General features: G+C 25.4%; 1 protein-coding gene across 1 annotated transcript; it reads right to left on the bottom strand.

Moving 5' to 3' along the window:
- Positions 1 to 245: 245 nt before the first annotated feature.
- Positions 246 to 27,983, bottom strand: LOC145836504 (flap endonuclease GEN-like). Its single transcript, XM_082944300.1, has 11 exons — positions 27,896 to 27,983; positions 23,556 to 23,738; positions 17,547 to 17,666; positions 17,435 to 17,489; positions 13,975 to 14,151; positions 13,481 to 13,612; positions 7,370 to 7,445; positions 6,993 to 7,048; positions 4,514 to 4,749; positions 1,049 to 1,251; positions 246 to 853 (listed from the first exon to the last, which is right to left on the bottom strand). Exons 2-11 carry the CDS (start codon positions 23,714 to 23,716, stop codon positions 246 to 248), a joined length of 1,824 nt encoding a protein of 607 aa, XP_082800426.1. The 5' UTR covers positions 23,717 to 23,738; positions 27,896 to 27,983.
- Positions 27,984 to 28,000: the final 17 nt, after the last annotated feature.

Raw genomic sequence — 28,000 nt, 5'->3', positions numbered from 1 at the left:
TTGAAACTGTTTTTGAAAACTGCTTTGATTTTGTAAATATTTTTTATGTTTAAATTCCTACAAACTAAACAAATTTTAACCGTAATAAAAAGGTCAAGTTTTTCTTTTTTCTTCACTACTAAACCACAACTTACAAACTAATTTGGCATCAAACGATCTAACAACATTTTTTGATCTCGTTAATGTCACACAAATAATAAAAAAAACAAACAAATCTAAATAACGAAATCACGATTGCAGGAAAACTATTCAACTAGTGGAAACTTGACCTTCTTTTTGTTTTTGAGACGGTCGGCCAGTGAAACTAACACGGGACTTTCCGAGAAATTCTGCGAGCTTTCGCTCAACTCTATTGGACGGCGGTACTCGGGCGTGACAAACAAATCGGCGCTGTTGTCAAACTTTGGTGCGGGATTTGATTTTGGGGAACTACCTGAAGTGGAAACACGGGACTTGCTTTCCTCAGAAAAGTTCAAACAAGATAGGTCTGCAAAGTTCCAACTTCTAAGGGAGAAAAGAGAATTTTCAGGCGACAAATTTGTGTTTTCTTTGTCACTGATGGGAATATTAAAGTTTTCTTCACTCATTGATTTGTCACTGATTGTTATTATTTCACTTTTTAGTTTTTCTTGACCACTTACTATATTTACTTGACTTTTTATGTTGCCGTTCACAATGCTTTCGTCAAGCAAGTCAACGCATACAGGTGGGCTTTTTGTGATGTTTGAAAAAGTTGTTTCTTTAATTTTTTCAAACTTGTTGTCAACAATGCCTACATGCTTGATTCTGTTCACCAAATCATCCAAGTTGTCCTCAGTTGCTTTTGTTTTTTCTTTGGTTGTTTTCTTTGTTCCTGCAATCAGTTTAAAGTTGTTAATTAAGAATATAAAGCTTTGTTTTCGCATTAGTCAAAATTTAAAGATATAAAAATATTCTATCTTTACAGTTATTAACTTAAACTTTCGAACGAACGAAACTTATACTTGACTAACTACAAAGCAGAACTGAAAGCTGTAAAAAGATCTTGTAAATAATTTAATAATCTCACGTGTTTTCTTCTTCTTTTTCTGTTCTTTTTCTTCAGTAAATAACTGAACCGCACGAGGGAAATGGAGTTCAATGTGTTTTCTGCACTCGAAAGTCGTCACACATGACTGGTCATCCGGTGATATGCATGACTGATCATCCGATGATATCAGCCAATCACATTCGTACACTGCAACTTTATCACGTGTTCGCTCCGCTACTATTCTGTTGGCAGAAACCGTATCGAAAATCTAATTGTGAGTGAGAATTAAAAATCTAGTTTTTTGCTCATAAATAACAATAATGTTTTAGATAAGCTCTCTAGACTAGATTAAACTAATTTTAAGATCACTAGCTTAATTAGTTTTATAAACAGTAAGATCTTACCATAAAAAGTACAAAGTTTGTACTATTTGTAAAAATAATTATCCCTTTTTGTCAAACAGTCTTAATTTTATATGACCAAAAAGTAAGGATGAAATAAATGTTTCAAACTTTATTCATTAAAAGTAATTATAGAAACTAAACACTTTTTTACACATCAAAACTCATAACAAAAATTTCAAGTAGTAACTTTTGCTGGTACTACAAACAAAATTAAGAGCTATATGTACTTTAATAAGCAAACTATATAGACCAGGGGTGCGAGGCAGCATTCCAGGGGGTGCGAGATGGCTTTTCATTTTTGTATTGCTTTTCATTTTATGATATATAAAGAGATTTTCACTCTCTGATAAAATTTATAAAGTTGAAAAGTACATTTTATCGTTGCAGAGAAAACGTTTATCGTTGCAGAGGGAAGAGTGAGTTTTGATGTTTTCTACCTTATAAAAAATAGATAAAATTTGTTCGAATATAGTTTGTTATGTTTTTAAACTTCCAAGTATTTTATTTTTGTCAATATAGTACACTATCTTAATAATAAAAATACAAATTATTAATTAATGAAATCAATGATTTTATAATCGAATTATTAATAAATAATTATAGCATATAGTGTTAGGGGTGCGAGATCAAATTAAGAGACTATAGGGGTGCGGGGCATCCAAAAGGTTGGGAACCACTGATATAGACCCTTAAATTCAGTGTAGTTAATCAAAACAGCTGTAACGTACTAGAATGCCTTCGTTAATTAGCAACTAAACTTAAGAAGTAACAAAATAATTCTGACATTATTTTTCCTAGAATTCAAGTCCACAAATATATTTTATTATCCAAAAATCAATTGAATCACACACCATAAACAAAGTAATACACCTTTTAAGTACTTACTACTTACTGGGTTGCCAATAATTTTTTGAGAACTTTTTGCAGGTTTTCTGAATTTCTCCTAGATTTTTATACTACAATTTTTTTGTCTATTTTTGGTATATAATTAGATTTATTGTGAAAAACTGTCTTAAATAATAAATAATATTGAAAAGTTACTGTAACATTACTTTAAACGTACTTTTAAATAAAGAGACTCTAAATCATACAAAAAAATATGTATGACAGATTTTTTGTATCTTATCTAAATTTCATAATTTTACATGTAAAAATTGTTTAAAATTCCAGGTTTTTCCAGTTTCTAATTCAATATTTCTCAAATTCCAGGTTTTTTACCTAAATTATCAAACTTCAGGTATTTCAGGTTTTCTGGCAACCCTGTACAAAGTTGCTACATAGGTAACCGACGTCGTCTAAAAAGTGATACTAAGCCGTGTATATAAATCATAATGTAAAGCTATTTAATATCAGAGTATTTTAACTTTAAGTTTAACCACAATCCATATGTTTAATAGAAAAAATATATGCATAGAAGATACATATATTAATGTATAAACACTAAACAATAACTTAGGCGTTTTCAGCTGTTGTTAAAGCAAAAAATAAGCATAATTTCTAATAAAGATTATTTTTTTAGCTAGATTAAACTTACATAACAAACTTTTAACCAACAGCGTCAAATTACTTTACACTTAGTTAAAATAGGCACTAACCTGAACGTTATTTTTTCAAAATACATTTCTTTTTTCATAAGTGCATACACATTAATAAAAACGTGCACAATCCTAAACTTATATACAGTCACCTCTCGCGAATCTACGCACTTGTTTGATAATGCAGTCTCGTATAGTTACGCATTTTGTAATTCTGAAAAAATTCAAAGAAAACAAAATTTTAGAAACTTAAATATTTTAAACTTATTATCTGTGTTTATTTAACAATATGTTTAAAATATTATTAGTTTTTTTAAATGCTAACTCTAAATAAAAACTGAGATTTTGGCATTTTTAGCTTGTGCCTTCCATAAGGAACCTATTGAGCTCTACAGCTTTGCTCTATATATATTAGGTGTCTTAGCCACCCTTTATACCTTTAAATCAAATGTTCAATTACAATATATATGGTTTTTTTTTTGAACTCGATAGATCTTTTTTTAGTTGAGTTTTTTTTTAAGTCTAACATTTATGTGAAAAGTTCTTAAATAAAAAAATTACAAAGATTTTTTTCTAATTTGTCCACAAAAGATTAAACTTGTCTTCATTGGTATTAGAGAAAAGCCTTTAATTTGTTATACATACAAATAAACAACTTTTATTATAAAACTTTCCACATATATGTACAACTTGAAAAAAAAAACTACTTTTGTAAACAAAAAGTGAGAAAGTTTCAAAATTTTACTTAATCAAATGCATTATAAGAAAAGAGCCAATTTAGTAGGTATATTTGCTACATCTCGTTTAGTTACGCACTTATGCCGTAGACACAATGTGCGTAATTTCGCAAGAGGTGACTGTAGTTCATTTTACGTAAGTATTAAAAATATTTATAATAACTTTTACTAATATGAAGAAAAGATTATAAGCATTAAAACCCTATGTTTAAAGGTAAATTAATTTTTTTATAATATTTAGAACAATAGCTAAACAAAATTGAACTTTTTTTAAAGTTTTTAATTGTATATTGAATTCACTAGTTACGATACACAGTTGTAATACTCTAAGTAAGAAAAAATTCAAAAAATAACGCTAATTTTTTATTTCAGATGCTATATTAAATAAAATAGTTAGACATACATAAAAAATGAACCATTCAAAACTTGTAATTAATGTTTTGTTCAATAAAGGGAAATAATCTAAATATCCTTTAACTTTTCAAAAGTCATTACGTGTTGAGCCTTTCGAATTATTCAACTAAATTCCAAAACAAAACTGTCTATATGACTCACATTTACAGAATTTAATTTCAAAATAGCAACATTTTGAAAAAAGGAGTCAAGTTAAACTGTTTTTTTTAAGTAAAACTATTTTGCTTAAACTTAACTACAAATCTTTATTAACAAAGTTAAATCTAATCGTCTTTAAAATAATAGGGAAACGATTTAAAAACTTTATTTATTTACATAGTTTTCAACAGCTTCGATTATGACAACCAAACTACCAAAGCACACGCCTTCATATCCGTAATTAAATAATGAACACCAATTTACCAAAACGCTTACTTTTCAAAATGAATGCTTTCACCCAACGAGTCGATTTGTGCGGTGAACAGCAAGTTGGTGAAGTATGGCAGCATGGTTTCCATTGAGTACTTCCTGTCCCAACCCAACAACGCGTCGAGAAAACACATCAGCTCGTTGAACTTAATTGGAGCGTTCTTCGATGTTTTCAGCTCGATCGGTTTGCTGTGCGTTTTCAAGAACTCGTCTATTATCGTTCGGTTGGGAAAGTCTGGGACCTTTGTAAAAATTTGATTTTAACTATAAAATTAAGATTTTCTAGTTACTATTAATTGCAAGTTTTAATGAGTGGTAAAGTCCTTAATGAATATATTTAAAAGAACCAAATATAGTTATTATGACCAAATTGTAATAAATAATTTTCAAATAACTTTATAGTATCAAAGAAGGCGAAGCGTGACATAGAATAGGTAAAAAAGAGCAGCCTCAGTTACCTTAAATCTTTTTTTTTTTTCATAATCAAAAATGCAATAATAAGAAATAATAATGTTAGAGTAGCAAAATAATTTAGAATAGAAAAGATAAATACACTTATACCTATTGAAATATTTAATTGAATTTGTAACACTACAACGTTTTTGTAAAGGGTAAAACTCTTCTAAACTAACTATTTAAACTCAATTTCAACACTCACACTTGGTCTCCTGTGTGTGATGAAAGCTTTCTGGTTGCTAAAAAAACTTATAGATTATACAATTATGTTTTAGTTAGTTTGTGTTGCTCCGCTACCACTGTTTTATCTCATGCAAAAAAAAAACCAAGTGTGAGAAAATAAAAGTAAAAAATTGGCATTCTAAACTAGGGGCGGGCCGGATCCGGAAACATTTAGTTTTTGGCGGGCCGTAGCATTTAAAACTAGTGATTTACCGGATCCAGTATTTGGATCCAGTCGGATAGTGCCTTTTTAGATCCAGATCCGTCCGGATCCTAGTTTTAAAATACTATCCGTATCCGACTGGATAGTAATTTTAAATAGAGATCCGGATCCGATCGAGTTCTAACTTAAATAAAAGTTTTGGATCCATCTGGAATCTAGTTTTATTCAAACGGTTGATCACTTTTATAAATCCTTCTAATTCACAAAAATTTCTCAAGTGTGACAACTTAAGATGTAGACTAATTCATGTCAGATGTTTATGTGATGCTTATAAATAGAATTGACATGTTAATTGACAAAGGTAGGTATGTAAAACATCAGATTTAAATAAACACTTTCATTGAGGTTATTTGAAAAAAGAATAATCCAAATGATTTTGAACCAAGTAATATCAACGGCATTTTATCAGTTACACATTAAGATGAAAAGCCATTTTAAAGTCAAACTCTTACAGTTTTGTTTTGTAAAAATATGATACAAAATTTTATAGAAAATTTGTAACATTAACCTTTGCGGACCGGTCATTTTCATCTGCGGGCCGAATCCGGCCCGCGGGCCGTACGTTGCCAAACCCTAAACCGTATTCTAAAATAAGTTTTAGTAAATTTTCAATTTTTTACCTAACCGTGTTTGCATGAATTAAATTTTAATTATTTACTTTAATCAAATACCTTATTTAAATTAAAAAACTAAATTTTATCATTAACAATACAATAATGAAGCAAAACTATAATCTATTGAATTCTGTTAATTTTAGCTGGTTAAAAAATACAACAAATATTTTTTGGCACGTTAAAAATAAACCTTAAAAATATCTTTAAAAAAGCAATTTGAAAATTTACTGTGCTTAATTACAAACTTAGTTCGTTTAAAAATATCTGTAAAGGTTTTTATAACAGTAAGAAGATTTAAAACACTTTGGTGTTAAGTAATTAAATATTTAGATAAATCTAGATTAAATAAAAAACTAGGTTAAGAAAAGCAAAAATAAATTTAAGAGCATTTAAAACACTAACTAATCATACTCTATATGCACGACTAAAACATTAAAAGTATATATGTACTATGTGTAACAATAATTATAGAACTGGATTAAAGTTAAGTTTATATACAGAACCAGTAGTTGTAAATTGTTATTATGATAAAAACATATACATATGGGTAAAAAACATTTCAGAATGACCCTAAAAAAAATTATTCATTGAAAAATTTTAACATTGATATGTTAAAGTTTAAATTATTTAAATAGCTACTTTATAACTTATTTGAATATAAATAAAATGGGTAGGCTGGCTAAAACCTATAACACAACTTTATAAGAAAATTAAACAGACTAAACAACATGAAAAATTATTAAAGCTTACATAAAAAAAATACTTCAAAAATTGCAAACAGATGGTAAACTAAACTTAAATAGTTTTAAAGTGTAATTAATATAAAAAAAATTTATTTATTACAATCAATGAGTTTCTACTATTGTTATGCTAGCAAACTTTTTGTTATCAAACTATAGTTGTTAACAAAAAAAAACATTACTACAGATTTACTAGTTACACTTAATTAAACAGAACGTTTTTATTATACCTTTTGCGACTTTAAGTATATTTTCTTTTCAGTGGAACTATTGCTTTGTGTACATCCTGTTGTAAAAATTTAATTCTAGTTCATATTTTTTTATAAAAACTTTAAATATTTTTCTAGATCTCTTTCAGCCACAAAAAAAACGAGCTAATAAAAGACCCTTTAAATTTCAATATGAAGAATAAAATTCATTTTCTCAGTTCTATTCAGTAAATGAAGTAAATTTCGCAGACACTTTATAAACCAGCTCCCAAATAAAATCTATGCAAAATTTCTGAAAAACAACAATGAACATTTTGATTAATCATTCTCAAAAAAATAAATTTTGAAAGTTCGTGTAGAAACAGACAAATAAAACAAATAAACAGCAGTTAACTGACCATTTGTTTTCCAGTTGTTAAAATTTTCTAACACTTCTGACTCTTTCCAACTTTCCATTAGTTTTACTGCTTGCACCTAAAACAATAAACTTCTTAACATGCTAAAAAATTTGCAAAAAAATATGTTATTTTGAAGAAAGAGTTTATTTTTTTCAGAGTTTTTAAATACATGATTTATCTTTTATATACGTCTAAGCTGTGTTATAAAAAACAATAAAAAGCTAACAAGAATTTATTATGAAAAGCTGATAAACGATTATTCTAAACAAAATTTCAAATTCCAATTAATAAAAATGAAACTTTATAAATACTAAACCGTACTTTTTTATACCATATAAACCAACATTTTTAATTTTACTCAATGTATTTTTTAAGTAATTTATTCACTTGTAATAATTTGAGTTAATTTATTCATAAATTAAAATCTAACTAACAATTCAAAATATTTCAAAAATACTTAATTATGTAAAGTACCTATACTTTTTTTTCTTATATAAATATAAAGCTGGTTTAAATTTATAATTATATTTTTAGTATCTTATATTATTAATATCTTTACAAATTGTTGAATAATTTTAAATATACAAAACATAATTAAACTAGGAGTTATTCTTAATTGTAGAATAGCTTAAATTTTTTGGATGAAATAAAAAACAAGATGTTATTTAATTCGTAGAAGATTATCAGATTACAAGAGAGCTCAACTATATTTTAAACATTAAAATCAGCTTGAGTATTTAGTAAAACTACATTTGGCACACCTAACAAATTTTACTTTGTACTGTTTTAGTTAATAAAAATTTACTTATAACTTTAGTATAAATTTTTACAACTAATCAGCTTTTAAGTGTAAAAAACAAGACTTCTTATGTATTTAAACCCAGGTATTACAGCATTCAACTTTAAACAATTATGTTTAATGATTGTAATTCAAATTTCTTTCTAGGGTATATAAATTATTTATAAAAGTATTTTATTAAAAAATCTAGTTTTAAATTACTTTAAAATTCTTAAAGTTAATTGAAACTGGTTTAAAAAACCATATGAAAAAACTGTCTCAATTCTTTTATAAAAGCAAAAAACAACAGATACAAAGATCTTTCGTTTATTATATAAACATTTTCAATGCTTTTGAGAATTAAATTGCTTTTAAAGATATATAATAAGTACATTTTTACTTTGGATATGTTTAAATTAGGAATTAAAATTCAAAAGTTTTTGAAAATAAGTACTTAAATATGAAAAATTGTCAAACTTTTTTTTAATTTATAGCTTATTAAGATATATTTGAAAATATATGTCCATTCCATCATTTAGTAAAACTGTTTATGGTTTGGACTACATATATTTGTTTACATTTATTGCATGTTGCAGCATATATTCCGTAATCTATGCAATATAAATTTTGTTGTAACTTCATATTTTTTATTGCTTTAGTTTTTATTTATCATACTCTTTTCTTATAACTCCCGAAATTTGCACATAATGCGCATTTTCCACATTTAGCTGTTTTATGGTCTTCATTGTTTTCTTTTTTCGTGAAATTGTTTTTGTTTTTTAATAAATTCATTAGTGTTTTTGGTCTCTTGTATGTTAATCTTAATAAGTCTGTACTTTTACATTGTTCATCTTTGTTAAATTTAATAAATTGTATAAAAATTGTTGCCCGTGTGACTTTTTCAGTTTGTTGTGATATATTTTTGATATTTGTTTTTGTGCCTTCTTCATTTTTTCAACTAACTCTTTAAATGTGTTTTTTATTAGTTTTTTTAATAAAATTTGATTTAATGCATTTAATTTTCAAGTTTAAAAGTGCATTTTCATAGTCTTACGGTTTTTCATTTAATTTTTTAGTCTGTTGGCTTCAGATAAAATAATCCTTCTGAAAACATGTGTTGGGTGGTTAGAATTGCCATTAAGAAACTTTGCTGACTTTGCTGTGGGTTTGATATTATTTGTAGTTTTAAAACAGTTTTTTTTTTACTAATATTGTTATTTGGTGTAGTACATCTAAAAATTCTAGTTCTTCCCCTTCTCCTTTTTCGTATTGTTCTTTTTCAATTAGATTTAACTTATTCACAGGAAAATAAAAAAACATGTCATCTGTGTATCTTTTATAAATGTAGCACATGTTTAGATTTTTGTTTGTTTAGTATTATAATGGAGTGCAATATTAGCTAGTGAGACGCTGAAATTTTCACCAGTGGAGATACCTTGGTTATTTTTGTATAGTTTGTTTTGAAAATTTATAAAATTGTTTTCTTTGTAGAAAATGATGGTTTTTATTATTTGAGTAATCTGGTTGCTAATATAGTTTGTACGTATATTAAGGCATTCTTCAAAGAAGCTTTCTATTAATTTAATTTTAAGGGTATAGCTTTTTTACATCTGTTGTGATTATTTAATTTCTTCTTTTATCTCATTTTATTTTCCAACTAAATAAATTATTTAGGTATTGTTCACTGTTCTTGCAGTATTCTTTTATTTCAGTTTTACAATAATTTATTGCAATATGTTTTATTAGGTTTTAGAGCATAGTTGTAAATCTAGATAGGAAAGTGTTGCCTATGGCCCAAATCATTCTTGTTGGTATATTTCTTATGTTTATTGTTTCAATTTGTTCTGGGTTTAATTTATGGGTTTTGAAGGTTGGGTAAACATGGCCAGGGTTACTATTTTTAAAACACTTTGCTTTTGGCCCTTTGACTTTAGTTAGTATTCTGCTTTTGTTTGTATTTTTACCAATTGTATAAAATATTATTTTTCATCTTTTACCTCAATTTTGTTTAAATTTTCTACTAAAAGTTCTGCTTTTATTTTGGTTTGGTTAATGAAGTTAGTTAAAGATGTATTTGTATCAATTATTTCAAGCTTTTTCAGTTCTTCAGAAATTATGTGTATATAGCCTTCATAGTTTAAAATTATAATTTTTCCATCTTTGTCTGAGTTGCTTATGACTATTTTATTAAGACAAACTAATTTTGTTAACTCTAATAATGCTGTTTTCATTTCATTATTGAAGTTATTTATAAACTTTTTTTTTCTTTTATGTCTTCTACTTTCCTGTGTACCAGTTTTGTGCATTTTTTACTTCTTTCTCTTTAGATAAACAAAAATAAAAAATGGTTAGAACCATCAAAAAAATCAGTCACAGTCTTATACAAGCACTTTGAAGAGATCTTTCGTTTATTAAAAAACAAACATTTTCAATTCTGTGGAAAACAAAAAAATATACTTGCAACTAGAGAAAATTAAGTACCGTAAATTAAATATTTTTAGTAAAATTTAAAATAAAACTAAAAATTACCATATCATTAAAATACTGAATTTCATACTTTTACTTCAAAATTAATGGAACTTTTATATTTGAGATTAGTCAGTAAAGTTTGATATAATTTATCAATTTGAGAAACTGAGAAAACGACACATTAGAAAATTATTTTCGTTTACTGTAACTAAGAAAAACTATTTCTATAAACAACAAACAGTTTAAAAAAAAATCATTATAACTGTAAACAAAATAAACAAATAGTAGAAACGATAATGTTCTATTAGAAAATAATTATGTTAGTTTTGAAAATAGTCTATACAAAAATAACCAAGGGATACCTACAGGAAAAAATTTCAGCGTCTCACTGGCAAATATTGCCCTCCACTTTTCAACTAAAAATTTAAACTTTTTAAACTTATGTTTTATTTATAAAAGATATATAGACGACATCATTTTATTGTGCCCGGCAGATAAATCTATTTTTATTAAAGATGAACTCACCAACAAATTTCAATCTCATGATCTAAATTTACAATTTCAAAAAATCTCAAATACAGAAGAAGGAGAACAACTGGAATTTTTAGATATTTTACATATTATAAATAGCTCTGAAATAAACGGATTTGAATCAGTAAACCACACCAAACCCACAGCAAAATCAGCAAAATTTCTAAATGGCAATTCTTACCATCCAACACATGTTTTTAGAGGAATAATTTTATCAGAAGCTAATAGACTTAAAAAATTAAATGAAAAAACAGAAGATTATGAAAAGGTACTAATTAACTTAAAAATTAAATGCAGTAGATCAAGTTTTAGTAAAAAATCAATAAATAATACCTTTAATGAATTAGATGTAGTATGTAATAAAGATCCTAATACAAATAACATTAAAAAATCAGAACAAAGTGAAAAAGTGACTTGGGCAACCAGCTTTAAAAAATTTATAAACTTTAGCAAAAATGAACAATGTTATAGTACAGAATTATTAAGATTAACTTATAAGAGACCAAAAACACTGAGAAATATATTAATAAACAAAAATAATTTTACAAAAACAGAAAACAACAAAACAGCTGAATGTGGAAAGTGGGCTTTGTGTGGAAATTTTTGAAACTATAATAAAACAATATAAAATATGAAAATTAAACAACGTTTAAATTGCAAAAGTTATGGAATATATGCAGCTACATGCAACATATGCAAAAATTTATACATTGGACAGACTATGAATAGCTTTACTAAGAGGTGGAATGCCCACAGAAACATATGGAAAAACAATAAAACTGAACTAAACCATGAAGTAAAAGACCAATTTGCTCTAATTATACATTATAATAAGATTCACAAAAACAATATACCACAACAGATAGAAAATGCATACACAGTCCAGTTTTTAGAAAGCCCTATAAGAACTATTTTAGACTACACAGAATAATTGTGGATTAAAAAAACTAAGGCAAAAATTAATTTAAACAATGTTTTTAAGGAATAGTTTTAATAAAAAATTCAAAATTTCATCAAATTTTTTTTTTATCAAGTACAATATTAGGGGATTTTTTTTAAATTGTTTTTTGTTTATAGAAATAGTTTTTCTTAGTTACAGTACCAAAAATAATTTTCTAAAGTGTCGTTTTCTCAGTTTCTCAATTGATAAATTATATCAAACTTTACTGACTAATCTCAAATATAAGTGTTCCATTAATTTTGAAGTAAAAGTATGAAATTCAGTATTTTAATGATATGGTAGTTTTTAGTTTTATTTTAAATTTAACTAAAAATATTTAATTTACGGTACTTAATTTTCTCTAGTTGCTAGTATATTTTTTGTTTTCCACAGAATTGAAAATGTTTGTTTTTTTATAAACGAAAGATCTCTTCAAAGTGCTTGTATAAGACTGTGACTGATTTTTTTGATGGTTCTTACCATTTTTTATTTTTGTTTATCTAAAATTCAATCCTGTCCGGTCTTTAAAATCAAAAGAGGAAGACTACCTTCATCCCATTTTAATTTACCATAACAAATAGAAGAAGCATACAAGGAGTTTTTAGAGAGACCAGTAAAAATAACTTAGATTTTGCAGAGCAATGGTGGATTCAAAAAACTAAATCAAAAACTAATTTAGACAATGTGTTCAAACAATAATTCAAGCAATATACAAAATTTTTCATTCAAGTTCTGTTTTAGGGGATTCTTAAGTTTTGTTAACCATTATATTTTACAGTTACCTTAATTACAGTAAAGTAAAAACTGCAAGCAATAGTTTGTTTACCTAGTTTTCAAAGAATTTTTAGTATTAATTTTTATCTATTTTTAAATATATCTTAAAAGCTATAAGTTAAAGGAAATTGTTAAACAATTTTACATATTTAACTACTATTTTTAAATTTTTTGAAATTTAATTCCTAATTTAAACATATCCAAAGTAAAATGTATTTATTAAATATCTTTAAAAGCAATTTAATTCTCAACAGCATTGAAAATGTTTGTATAATAAACAAAAGATCTTTGTATCTGTTGTTTTTTGTTTTTGTTTAAGAATTAAGACAGTTTTTTCACATGGTTTTTTAAACCAGTTTCAATTACCTGTAAATTACAATTTTCAAAACTTTCCAATCTCAACTATAAAAAATCCGGACTACCTCCAAACATTTTTTTTTAAAGTGGTTCTATAGAGTATAAACTAAATAAATGTAAAAAAAAGGGTTTACCAATAATCAAAAAATTGTCAAAATTTCAAAAAGCTCGAACTACACTTTAAGAAGTTTTCAATTATTCGGTGGGTTGCACGATTTTAAATGCTTCATCAGTCTTGTAAAACAATATAAAAAAATAAGACCTTTCCAACACCAGGAACTCCTTTATCGCAGAAATCGCAACCCAGCAGCAGTCCAAGACCGATCAGGTGGTTCCTGCCCAGATTTGTTTTCTCGCGTATCACATCCGTGTTGTATCGCGTGTACGTTGTTTTCTGTTGTGGAAATTTTGTTAGAACGTGTTATTAGTGAATCAATATGTGACACACTCTTTACTAGAGTATGTAAATAGGTTTAGTTTTTTTGAAATATTTTAATTCAGTAAGGTGATTAAGTGTATATACAAAATAATTACAGCACAAAACTTTAAAATGTATTTTCAAATTAAATATTTTGAAATACAACATTCAAATTTAATATGTTTATTTTTAATCTAACACAAAGTTTTCAAACACAACTCTAAAAGTACTAAACCAGAATACTTACCAAAACAAAAACCACAAAAAAATTATAAAAGCTTTTTAACGACTTAAGCTAACCAAAACTTCAACAATAAGAACTTAAAACACAAACAAACTTTCTGAGTGCAGTTGAAGTTTCTGTACACGGTTCGAGCGCCGTACAGCAGCACGTCGCTGTCGTTAGTGACAACAGCATCCACCAATCCGGTGCTGTTGAGCTGAGCGCACAGCGATTCGGCTTCACCTTCGGCTTGCAACCACGGTATTCGCAGGTGGTCCAACAGCAGACAACACTGAAAACAAGAACAACGTTGTTGGCAAAAATGAATGAAAAATTTGGTTTTTATATTTTCCGTTCCATAAGATATGTTTAGTTTAATATACTTTAAAAATATTTTTTTCATATCTTTGTACAGAGTATTTAATCAAATTTTTTAAGGTATTTTAAACAAAAATCAGTTCTACACTTTTAAAAACAGTTATAAAAACTTGTTACAAAATTTTATTGAAATAAATTTTACCTTGACATTTTTAGATTGACAAAACACACGTACTAAATCTAGAACAAAAACATCAAATTTTGTATAATCTTTTATTAAATTAAAATCAGTACTAAAAAATTATGAACCCAATGTATAGGTTTTATTAAGAACGGTTTATTGTTTGTCAGAATTTTAAGACAAAATCAAATGTGAATTTTATTTAAACATGATTAAAAAAACTTTTCAGAACAAATTTCAACAATATCATATTTTGAAACAATTGTACCTTTTAATAAACAAATATAAATAATTTTACGTGTTTTCCAAATTATAAATCAAAAATTAATAAATTAAGTATTTTTAAACAAACAAATTTTTAAAAATAAAACCTGAAATATATGTAACAAAAAATTACAAGCCAATGATACTTAAAAATTAACAATAAAAACTTAGAATATAAACAAATTATCAACTTAATCAAAACTTACTCAACTTAAAGTATAGACCAATAAATGTTATACTGCGAAATAAAACTTGTCTATATTATTTGAGAAAATATAATAGTTGTTTATAAAGTTTGTATATATACCTTAAGGTATTAGTATCATTTAAACAATAGAAATAAATACTTAAGAAAATGCACAAACTAATTTCATACTTCAAAATATACCTGAAAAAATAAATTAATCAGGTGAAAACAGGTGTACTTAAAAAAAAATCATTTTCAAAAATAATAAACTTACTTTGATACCACTTCAACTTTTTTATACTAAACTATTGTAAACTTAAAGATGTACTTCAGAAAAAAAACATACATCAAAAAGTTATTTCAACCACAAAAATCGATAAAAGATGACAACAGTTAAAATCACTTAAGTTAAAATTTTTGTTTAAACTACTGTGAGTCATTACCATCAAATCATTTTAAACTAAATAAATTTAATTTTGACTTGATTCATTTTCCAGAAGGATAATTTTAAACTAAAACATCCAGGATAAAACACTACTTAAAAAAATGATATCGTATAAAACTAAATTAATTATTTAAACTTATTCAAAGTTTTAAATCTATGCTTTCTTCAGGGTGGCCTAACGTTTTTATAAAATGTTCTTAAATTTTTTAAAACTTCTTACAGGTTTGCAAAATTTCTTCAAGGCTTTTAAAAGTACATAGTTGTTTGACCATTTATAGTAGTAAATTAGTTTAAAGTTATAAAAGGTTTTTTTTGGTAGATTTAAATTATTTTAAAGATACTATTTAACTTTTCTTTTTATTTATTGCAACCTGTACTATTATTTTAGATCAATTTATTCAAATTTCTTCTCATATGATTGTTCAAAAGCCTTAATGTTAATATATAACATAATTAGCTATAAAATCTGATTAAAATTTGCTGACAGTTATAGTTTGTTAGTTTTTTATTAATATTTATCAACAACCTATTGAATTAAATAATATTTTAAATTTTTGAAACAACTAATATAAAGTTAAATAAAAATGATAACAAGAACTAAGCGCAAGAACTAGAAAAAAAGTTATAAAAATGAGTAATAAATATTTTATATAAATAACTATGAAAAATATTATTTAAAATTATTTGAAAACAAAACAAACTTTTGAAGCAATTTTAAGTCATAGGATTTAAAAAAAAATATTTTTTCACAATTTTTCTTGTGTATTTCAAATGATGTACTAGCATCTTCAAGTTGCTGATATTAATAGCCTCTCTAGTGTGTTTATTGCTTTAAGCAAAAAAAAAACAACTTTTATTAAATGTGACAATTATTTCTAATTCTCCCTTTGATAAACTAATTATGCATATATTATTTATACAATGTTTTGCTCAACTGATATAGTTTATAAAGAATAAAACAACAAAGCCTCAACAGTATACTGTATAGATGACATAAACAGGGTTGCCAAATGTGTTTGGCAAATTTTTTCCAGGTTTTCAAAACTACATATTTTGGGTCTGTTTTTAGTTTAAAGTAAAAAACTGGGTCAAGTAGTATAAAAACATTTAAAATATACTGTAAAGCTACTTCAAATGTGTTTTTTTAATATAAACAATTTTTGTTGATGACTAAAAAATGTTATCTATACAATAGATTTTTTGTGTCAAATGAAAACTTTTCTATTTAACATGTAAAAACTGTTTAAAGTTCCCGGTTTTTTAGCTTAAATTATCTAATTCCAGGTTTTAAAATTTTTGGCAACCCTGCATAAAGCTAAATAATTTGACTAACCAATAAAAGGTAACAGAAACACTTAGCAAAAACTTTTTGCCACACGGAGATATAAGATTACTTAAATTAAAAAAGACTCGTATGGTTTTATCTATTTCAAACCAAAACTATTAGCCATAATTCAATTAACACATTGCATGTAAGTAAATTATACTTATTATAGCTACTTTAAATGAACTAAGCACAACTAATGACTTATAACTTATACTGTTAAGTTGAGATTTATTTTAAATACATAGGGATTAAAATATTGTATCAGACATTTTTGTTTTGCTCTGCTGTTGTTTTGCTCTTGCTCTTAATTTTCTTTTAATCTAAACTCTATTAAGTTGCATCAGTCAGAAATAGGTTCTTGTTGACTGACTTAACATAACATTCGAAATAATAGAAATACAAATAAAAAAGTTCTTTCATTAATTAAAGTATTAATTCAAAAAACAATTTACCAATTACTAATTAAAAACTTAAAAACTTGTATGCACTTTCTTTAAGTCTAAAAATGAAAAAAAATAAAAAACAATTATATCAAAATTGTTAAAAAACTAATATTTAAAAATTTCCATGTTTTTCCATTATTTTTGTACAAAATTCCAGGTATTTTTTTTTTTATTTCTTAAATTCCAGGTTTTTCCAGATTTCTTTTTCCTAAATTGTCAAATTCAGGGATTTTCCAGGTTTCTTGGCCACCGTGTTTCTTATAGATAGGCTGATTTTAAAAGCCATACTTTAATTTTTAGTTTATATTTAACTACATCAAAAAACTTAGTAAACTACTTTTCATAAAATTACTTAAGGTTAGAGAACTATGCTTTGTGATTTCAAAAATATTTTAGTAAAAAAATATTACCTGTTTAAATTTGTAATTCAGACGCTTTCTGGTTGTTGGGATTTTAGTAGTAGTACTGTAAATTATTTTATTTTAGTATTTTAAAACTATTCTGATAGAAGCAGGAACTTACTTTTCAGTACCAAGGCGTTTCAATACTGTGTTAATTTTCAACTCTGGAATTTTTCCGTCCAACACAAAAACAAGTTTTATTTTGTGCTTGCTGAGAGTTTTTATTCTGAATAACAAAGTTCTGAAACAAAATATAATTTACTAAATAATTTCTTTTCGGTACTAACTTTATATAGAAATTTGAGACAACAATTCATTTTGCAGTATATTTTATTTTTGTGAACTAAAAATTTTTCAATCTACCCTTTTCAATAGTTCTTGTAGATAAGTAAATAGATTTTTGTAAAATAGTAAAATTAATAAAATTGTAAGATTATGCGTCATAATAGGTAAATTACTGTAATTTAATAACCAACACGTGACCAACGCCTTAAGAAACTGGATGATCTATGGGACTAATAAGCCAATAAAAAGTCAATCGGCAATAGGTGAACATTTGTTAAATAATTTAGAATGCGCAAAAATACTATAATATGTTTTCAATTGTTTGTAAAGGACGTAACATGTATCATTTAAGTGTTTTAGAGTCTATATTTATTAAAACTAATAAGCCAAGTTTATGCAAACAAAAATTTGTTTATAACTCTAATTTGTTTAAATTATTGTAAATTCGCTACTAAGTTTTGTTTTTGTTGTTTAATTTTATTTTTTTGAAAGTTTAAATAAGTCGGTTTCCTTTTATTAAAATTGCTATTTATACTTTCAATTTCTAGTACTTAAGCTTTATACTTTAAATTTTGTTAAACGACTTTATATTAGCATCGCCTAGTACATGTAATTTTATTTACCTATTATGAGGCATAATCTTACAATTTTATTAATTTTACTATTTTACAAAAATCTATTTAGTTATCTACAAGTACTATTGAAAAGGGTAGGTTGAAAAAATTTTAGTTCACAAAAAATAAAATATACTGCAAAATGAATTGTTGTCTCAAATTTTTATATAAATTATAATTTCATAGTTATAAAATAATAGTATAATTTCAGATAAAAGTATGATTTTTAAAAGATTTGAAGTACTGCAAGAGTACATAATTTATAATAATTCAACTTTATTTATAGATTTTTCTTAATGAAGCAAAAACACATCTGAATCAAAGAAGTTCATGAGTGCAGCAAACATCACCCAAGTACTACTTACCTTTATCTTAGCTGGGTAAATAATATCTACAAATTTAAATTTTGTTTTTACATTGTATTAAACAATTTTAAAAATTAAAATATTATTCAACTAGTGCATATGTATAACACTTTACAACATTACAAACTTAATTGAATAATTATTTTTTAAGTATTCTTTTAAAACTAATGCTTTTATTGTTTACAAGTAAACAAAAAAGGGTGCAATTTTATTAAGTTGTATAGTTCAATTCATATAACTATAATTTTTTTTTTAATTTTAGTTAACCTTAACTTAAATAGAATTTTAATTTGAATATTTCTTTAAATAAAACTGGCATGTTGTACAAGAAAATTTAATAACAGGTTTATAATAAAATAACAATCATACACAAAAATTACATCAAACTAAAAATTCAATTATAAAAACATATATATGTTCATTTAGGGTAGGTGTCAAATATGCACGAAAGGACACTTTTGCACGGGTTGATTTTTTTTACGATCACTGTTACCCCTAACTCTTACCCTTGGTGGGGATTTTTTTTAGTTATTTATTTTTCTATTTACTTTATTATTTCCTATGTGTTTTTTTATTACTCTTGTGTAAAAATGACCCTTTGTGTGAAAGTGTCTTAGTGCATACTTGACACCTACCCTAAATGAACATATATGTTTTTATAATATATGCTTGTCTATTATACAAAAAACAAATATTTTTCAATTTTCTTACAGCTATTTTAACTATTAAAGGTGTCTTTTAAAAGCAAACTTCAATTGTCAATGTAAAAAACAATTCTTAAAAAAAAATAAATTAATTAACAATTACTTTTATTAACAGTATTCAAAGGTAAAGTTAGTTATATTCAATTGTTTTTTGTAAGACTAACACAAAAGATAGTTTTTATATAAAATTTATACAGACTTATACAAAGTTTGATAAAAAAAATGTAATTATCTCTGTTTAATAAATTCTCATTATAATTTAAAAGTAAAGCACATTAAAAAAAAAAAACAACATTTCTATTTGTAGAACACAAATAATTTGTAAGCTCATTAAAATCTTATAGTAAAAAGTTTAACAAAATCTGTATTATTAAAAAAAGCAAATAGTGTTAAATTTCTGCACAGACAAAACTGTCATAATTTTTAAACAATACTCTTACAGTTATATTGTTTAAATAACTATTAACAAAACTTTTAAACAACTGAAAATTATTTTTTAATAGTAAGACTTATTAAAAGTTAAGTATCTAAAATACTTTTTAACAATGTATAAAATAAATACAAATTAAAAAAGTTTCATCAACATTTATAAACTTTGATAGATTATAGTCAAAATACAACAGCTGGCTTTAACAAGATCTCTGAAATACTTTTAAATGTCCAATATCAGCTACATTATTCATTACAGTAAACTTATTTCTTTATTTTAAATAACTTTTTAAGTATATTTCACATAGGGCTGTGTTTATTATATCTTTCAAGTTTTGATAGAAGTGTTTTACATTCAAGAGTTTTTATAAAGTGAATATGTACTCAAATCTAATTGACTTATTATCACTAGCAACAGTTAAGTTCTAAGCAATCTGATTCACTGTCAATTTATTTGCTTTATTCTTCTTAAAGTTGTATTGCCTGCTTGATGCAAAGTTAAGTACTGTAATACTAAAAATATTTCTAAATTACCTTAATACTGTTTTATATGTTAGATATTTTTATACACATACAGTGGACATAAATCATGCTGAAATCCAAATAGATAAAATGAGATTTGACTAAAACTAAATAATATTTGAATAAGATTATATTATTAACTGATGATTTCTTTTTTTTTTAAGTGAAACATTGTTTTGAAAATAAAGTGTTAAATAGTCAAAGTTTTCAGATCTTAAGTAGTAGCTTTTTAAATGTATTTGCTGGTTTTTTTTTACACTAGAAAGTATATTTATTGAGCATTTAAAAGGCAGCAAGTTAAACATATACTATACTATACTTCAAAAGTATAAAACGTTTCTGTTTAAAAACAACACACTTTACATTTTAGAAAAAAGACCTTTATGTTGTAACATTGATAAAACTATATATAAAAAAAACTTGTTCAAATTTAAAAATGCTTTTGGGAACAATTTTCAGTTGATTTTACTTTGATATGTAAAATGAAATATCTTTACATATAGGTATGTTTATATTGTCCCGATTTGCCAATATTTAACAATCTTACAGTTACTAAGTAAGGGACCAAAAAAGGTAAAAAAAAAAACATATTTTTTGTTTATTTAATTTTGTAAAAAAAAATATCTAAACTCAACTAATAATTAATCTCACTAAAAAAATTATTCTACTTTTAAGCTTTACAAAAAAAGAAAACTAGTATATTTTGTAGAGAATTTTTTAAATATTCATTTTCACAGCTGATTTTCAATCTCTAAACTCAACAAAACTTTATTTAAGCAAAGACTCTTCAAACAACATTGCATAACTTCAGATTGCGTACACTAGCATAACTTCAGTTGTATACTTTTTTTTTTGATTGAAGTGTTTAATTGATTGGAATCTTAGCTTTCTAATCATTAATTCTCATGACAATTATAAGAGAGTTAAAGTAAACCCCATTATCAAAGCTACTGAAGTCCTGAACTGACTTTCATAAAAACATCCTTATAACTTAAGTATAATAGTATAATAAGATGAGTAGCAGCCTAATTTGCAGGAGGGCACAAAATTGCACAAAGACACTTTTGCATGAGAGACACTAACCCTTACCCTCCGTCGGTAGCTTTTTTCTTTTTAATTATTATTTTTTTTTTTTTTTTTTTTTAATTTTTAATATTTTATTATTTATAATTTTACTATCCCTGTTACCCCTAGCCCTTACCCTCAGTCAGTAATTTTTTTTTTCTTTTTGTTTTTTTATTAATATATCTTTTAGTTTTATTTTTTTGTTTGTTTTTTTTTCTGTTATTTTTACTTTTGTGCAAAATTGACATTGTCTTTGTAGAATTTAGTAACCTCGTGCAATTTTGTCTTTCTACAACTTTGACCTGTTCCCAATAATATACATCATAATTTAACAAGTTCATATTCAGCTTTTCACATGTCAAAAATTAAATACAAAAGGTGTAATATAGGACTAGAGGATAAATACAAGGTATCTAGTAGAAGAGAATCAACAAAAAAGTTAGTAATAGCTTGTAAATATAATCTGAATAGTCAACAGTAATCTTAAAACAATCAAAATTTGATTATTTTTCTCACACTCGAAAAATCTAGTAAACGCAAAAAGTTTTTTTTATATAGTGATAATGCAAAGCTTGGGTCTATTTTCACATTATCAAACACCATTAATTAGTTTTTGAAGTTTGACACTTTTCAAAAATCATCTTAATCACATTTCAAAATAATCCATGTAGTTAAACTTCTTAACTATTGCAATTTTTAACACAGTCATATTGGATTGATTACTATTTGAAAATTTACTCACAAAACATACCTCTATAGCCTATTAATAAAAATTTCTAAACTAGATTAGAAAACTTTTTGAAATTGTGGGACTTGAAGTTGTGAAATCTAACAGTGGACTTGCAACTGGAAAAAAAATCTTTAAAATTTGTGGCTGTAAATTCAAGATTCTATAACATTTAGAGCTTCAAACCAAACTAAAAACTTCCATCTACAACAAAGTTGTACCAGTTGGTGCAGCTCGATTTGAAGGGCTTTTGCTTAGATTATATTTTGATGTATTTAAAACTGAAAACCAACGGTCAAAGAAAAATAGTTTAAATAAAAAGTATATTATTGACTTTTTTGTAATTTGAAAGAGTGATTCCAAAGCTTTGTTTGTTAAATTCAATTAGTAAGTTTTTGAAATACAGCATTTTATGAATAATTTTTTGTTAACACTCAAGCAAACTTTCAAAAATTAAGGTAGTTTGAGCACAAGCTGGGTATAACTATTTATTTTTTAAATCCACAGTTTGAGTAAACTATTAAAATTAATGAAAAATTTCTAGTTTAATGCTAATTTTTATGTTTTTTATCTGTTTTTTTAATTAGGTATAGCCAGTGTATTCTTTAACATCACCCTTTAGAACTTTATTTTTAATATTTAATAAACATTTTCAAGCTGTTATAAAACAAAATATTAATAATATGAGTTGAGCTTTCTCATTTTTAAATCTAAAATAACTATTTTTACATAAAACAATCAGAAAAAAAAAATTGAGCTACTACTTAAAGCCTGAAAATTTTTCCTTTTATGATAACTTGTAGTTTTGTTTGAAAAAGTCAACAAATATAGTCTTAGGCTATATTAATCACTTCCAAATACTAATTTAATACAAAATTTATATTAAATCCTACTTCCAATTAAATATGACTTGGGTACACTACGCTTAAATTTTTTAAGATAGCTGAATGTTTCAAAATAAAAAACAATAAACTTCAAAGTAGTATCATTCTTTGTCCTGGACAAATGTTAAAAGGTATCCGTGGTGTGCGACTCAATGACCAAAGATTTTTTCATGCACCAGATCCTAGGACCAAATATATTGAGCTTTTTTTTTTGTTCAATAAACTATTATTTTACTTTATTTTTCAAACTCTTCATTTTTGCTAACCATATAATTACCTCTTTCTTACTTCTTTACTAACAGTTGCAACTTAAAAATATTTTAAATCACTTTTTGAACACAACATAAAGTTAACAGTAGTTTATTTTTAGCTTTTATATGAACAAAAAACTTTGTGAAAAACACTAACTTAAACAGGCACTGAAAATTCTTTTAAAAATAGTTGATTTATATTGTCTATCAAACTAATAATAATAATTTTGTTATAACTTAGCTTATACTTTTCAACTTATAGTTGTCATTTAATATTTACCAACCGTAAATAAGGGTGTAATACAACATTTTGCATTGGTTTGACACTTTCAGCCTCACAAACCCAACCTGCTAGATCGACAGCCCATGTTTCATTTGCTACTTTTAATGATGTAATGTCCTCTTTTACCTCATTCAAGATTTCCCATAGTCCTTTTACACCCATAGTATTGGTTGTTAGTATTTATCTACACACATGAGATTTTATTTAAATTTTGTAGAAAAAGTGGGTAAAGCCCACCATTGGGAAACTAACACTTAGGACTTTTAAAAAAGTAAGTGAAGTTAAAGTCACTTGACATAAGAGTTTATCGATTTAGATCCTAAATAATTAAAATTATATAGATCTAGGAAAAAAAAGTCTTTTTATTATTTATTTTTAAAACTGCTTAAAGCTAATTTGTACTTGTAATGTTTTAATAGATTGAAATTCTACTGAATTTTTTTAGAAACACATAAATTCTTAAATATTTCAGTCTGCTTATTTATTCTACTAATACAATAACAGTGTTTATTGTTGTTTTCTTTTTAAATTGTGTGGTGCAAAGCGAACGAACGTCTTCATATGTCATACCTCTAAAAAAGGTTTGTCAGAGATAAATGGTTCTTAATGATAAACTTCACAAAAGTTTTATATTTATACTGAAAGAATCATGTTCGAGTAACTTTGTGAACCCAAGTTAGTTTAAACGGCAACTTTGCTCTAGCTAAACTAGGTTTGGGAGACTTTATTAGTCGGCGTGCTGGAAATGTTAAAAATGTCCATGATGGTCTAGCAAGTTTAAAAACATGTATAATTAAAATATTATAAATTTTTTTAAATGCAAGTTTTAAATAAAATTTAAATGGTTATTTAAACTACAACTTCACAATAAATCAATTTCTTAAATTATTAGACAAGGAAAAGACTAGCTATGTTTAACAGAGACCTTAGTAATTCTAGAGGAAAAAAGGAACTCATGAACACATGTAGAGTGTAGACATGAAGCAAAATACTGTACTATTTTATGGGCACTATTTTGTGGTTATAATTGCCTCAATCAAGTCTGCCCACAATTTAATGTGACGTCATTACTTTTTATTTTAATAATTACACCAAAAAAGTTACAAAAATACGTCACGCTGAGTAGTAGTTTGAACGATTTTGCAAATTTTCATTTTTTTTATAATGTTACATGAAATGTAAAGACTACTGCTAGATATTAGAGCTTTATTTCTACAAAATTCTTTCTTACAAAAAAAGCGCCTTGGTTTATAACGGCCTTATGGCGTCATATGACATGGCGAGAACGACAGGAAGCAAAAGTGGTCACAGTTAACTTGTGTTTGAACCAAGCCGTTTGCCATTTGTAGCGAAGTAGATGCGAAACATGCGAAGTATATCACACCAGCTGTGAGAAACTTCCAACTCTGAAACCACATAAAAAAAAGGTTTGTTGCTTGTAAAAAAGCAGTTTCAGTCGGTTGTAATGTTTTCTTTTTTTGAGTAAGACATGAGAAAAACAACTTATTGTGGTTTTAAAGAAGACAAATTAAGTGAAGAATAGTTCGAAGCAGTTGATAACGGTATTGAAATTTTTTCTTGCACCAAGTTGCCTTTATTTTTAAAAGAAGAAATAATACTCAGTTTAAGTTTGTTTATTGATGTATATTTTTGCTTAGTTTTACATTATTACTCAATTTTAAGAGCACTATAACTAATAGTAATAAACTAATAGACTTTATTTATACAACAATAAATTATGTAAAGTAAACATTTATAGTTATATTACAACCTTGCACTAAATCACACTGAAAGTTATGATTGTACCAAACTCTACATGTGTAAAATTCAAAACTCTATAAAACTTATCTTTTTAAATTTGGAATAAAAAAAGTAACTTTGCTACTTCAAAACTAACTTACTTTCTTCTGTAATTTTTAATTTTTATTAAAAAAACAAATAATTGTATTAATGTGTTTTTCTTTGATTTTTAAAACTTATTCCAAAATAGGTTAGCCTAAAAGTATAAATTTTGTTCCTAAATATTTTCTGTGGATATAAGTTTTAGATACTTAAAGTTTTTCAAGTAACTTTTGTTTAAATGAATCATTTAACAGTGATTTCAATATGTAGTTAGTTATTAAGTTTAGAAATAAAAAAATTAAACTTAAAACTGATTACAACACAGTTAAAATTATAAGCTCGTAAAAATAAATAACGGTTTTTGTTTGTAGCCAGGGAAGGAACACAGTTTAAAATATTTGATGCTAAATATATACGGAGGTAAATAAAAATTAAAATTGAAAAAAAGTAAGTCTAAAAACAGAGAAGACACTAAATTTTTTAAGTAAACGCATACAAAGTTTTTTAATGCATAAAAAATAATTCTTAATAAAGTCGTATATAAGAGGTAAAAATTTTAATTAATCAGTTTTTTGGACATTTATGCAAAAAATAAGTTTGTTTTAAAAGAAGTACTAACAAAACTAATAATTGTTTGGCAGTTTATAGCAAACGCTTTGAATAGAATTAAGTTAGAAATGTTTAACGGATAAGCATAAGTCTTGAGTTTAAACCCTTTTCATAAACAATACAGTTTACACAATAATTCAAACTTATAATCTTGGATAAAAACTCAATTCTTTTAACTTTTAGTATTTAAGCTTTAAACCTAAAACACACTCGAAAATGTTTTCTGCCTTTGGAACTATGATACATTGATTTAGATTTTTAATTTGAAAATTAATTAGATGGGAAACTTTTAAAAATATTAATATTTTTAGTTACTTGAGAGAATGAAAATGTTTTTTGAGTTTGTAGAAATTTATAAACTAACTGCTATAAATGAAACTTTTAAAATCAAACAGATGTAGTGCAGTATTTAATAATTTGCTTTTAATAATTATAAAAACGTAATAATAACATGCAAAAACAGCATAATATTTTTTAAATACCTATGACATTCAATATAAATTGATACATGTTAAAATTTCTGTTTTACTAAGTTTAATTCAGGCTCACTATATCAACCTATTTATTTTAGTTTTTGAAGAAGCTAATAGCTGTTCAAAAAGATAAAAAAGTAAGATATCTAAAGAAGTCAAAGCCGAAAAAGTTTTTGTCGAACAGTTTGATTAATACTTTCTGGAACAGTTCTTAGTTTACATCGCACTTATAATATATACACAAACTTACATACTGTACAAATTTGCTTAAAAATAAAATAAACCTGTAAGATTAAATCGGCAAAAATTGTAAAAAACTGCTAACAGTCTGCTTCAGCTTGGTTTTTTGCACGTAACAAGACAAACAACCAGCGAATTAGAAATTAAGAAGAAATAAAGTGACACAAAGCATAAAAATGAGTAAAAAACAGAACTGTTGAAACACTGTAATTAAAATTTAACTAACTTTGTTGTAATACAAAAGTTTTTTGACAAATACATTTATACAAAGTCTGTTAAAATGTTTTTATAACTTATGAATATGTTTTTAAAAGCTCTAACTTTATGTTAGACGAAACTTTGTCTTTGGAAAATAAGTTGTACATCATTTCATGAAAATAATTCTGAAGCCTGTAATATCACATAAAAATGTTTAGAAAAAAAGGTTTTAAATTCTTCGCAGAGGAAAAAAAGGTCTCAGTGTAGTAAAAGCTTGTGGTCTGATGGTCCAAGTGATATTATCAAAACTTTATGTTTATTTGAACTTGACATATAAGTTGTTTAATTGTATTTTAAACGATATTTGTTTTTGATGTTTTTAAACAAATAAAAAGTCAAGCTTAAAGTGACAAAGGAAGTATGACTGTTCTCTATCCAGTTTAAAGCTTACTGTTAAAAGCTATGAAAACTTAATGATAAAATTAATCCACATTTCTTAAGATTTTTCAGTTGTGAATTTGAAGTTTATTTTTGACTACACTTGTTACAATAAATCACTCAATGTGATCTTAGATTGCAAAAGCCACGAAAATTAAATTAAAATATGTAAAACTAAGTTCATTCAAAAAATATTTATTAAATTTAGTGCAAAGACATTACTTTCTTAGTAAAAAAAAAGTTAAAATAAAAAAACAATGCAAAGTATAATCTTAGTTTCGACAAGTAATTTAGTCTAAAATTTCTTAAAACTAACAAAAAACTGTATTACCGGTTTTGTTGTACTCAAAGCTAAACATAAAAGCTCAATGTTCTATTTCTTTAATTCGGTACTCATAAGAAATCAATAGCGCTTGAATTAGTAAACAAAGTTTATTATATTTATGAATAACTGCCGTTTAAAGATTTTACGTAGATATAATTAGTAACACTAAAGAAATGTATGAAATTTTAAAAATAGAAAACAAAAATGCGAACTAACCAAATTTTTACATAAATCATGACTTGTTTGGTTGGAGTAAACTACTTAAATCAAATTTAATATAGTGAAAAAAACCTAAACTCAAACTAAAAAAATTATAATAAT

Source organism: Thalia democratica, chromosome 5 (genome assembly GCF_965202585.1).
Source record: "Thalia democratica chromosome 5, ktThaDemo2.hap1.1, whole genome shotgun sequence".
Classification (NCBI taxonomy): Eukaryota; Metazoa; Chordata; class Thaliacea; order Salpida; family Salpidae; genus Thalia; species Thalia democratica.
The sequence above is the reverse complement of the archived record's forward strand: the minus strand, read 5'-3'. Positions and strand labels throughout refer to the sequence as shown.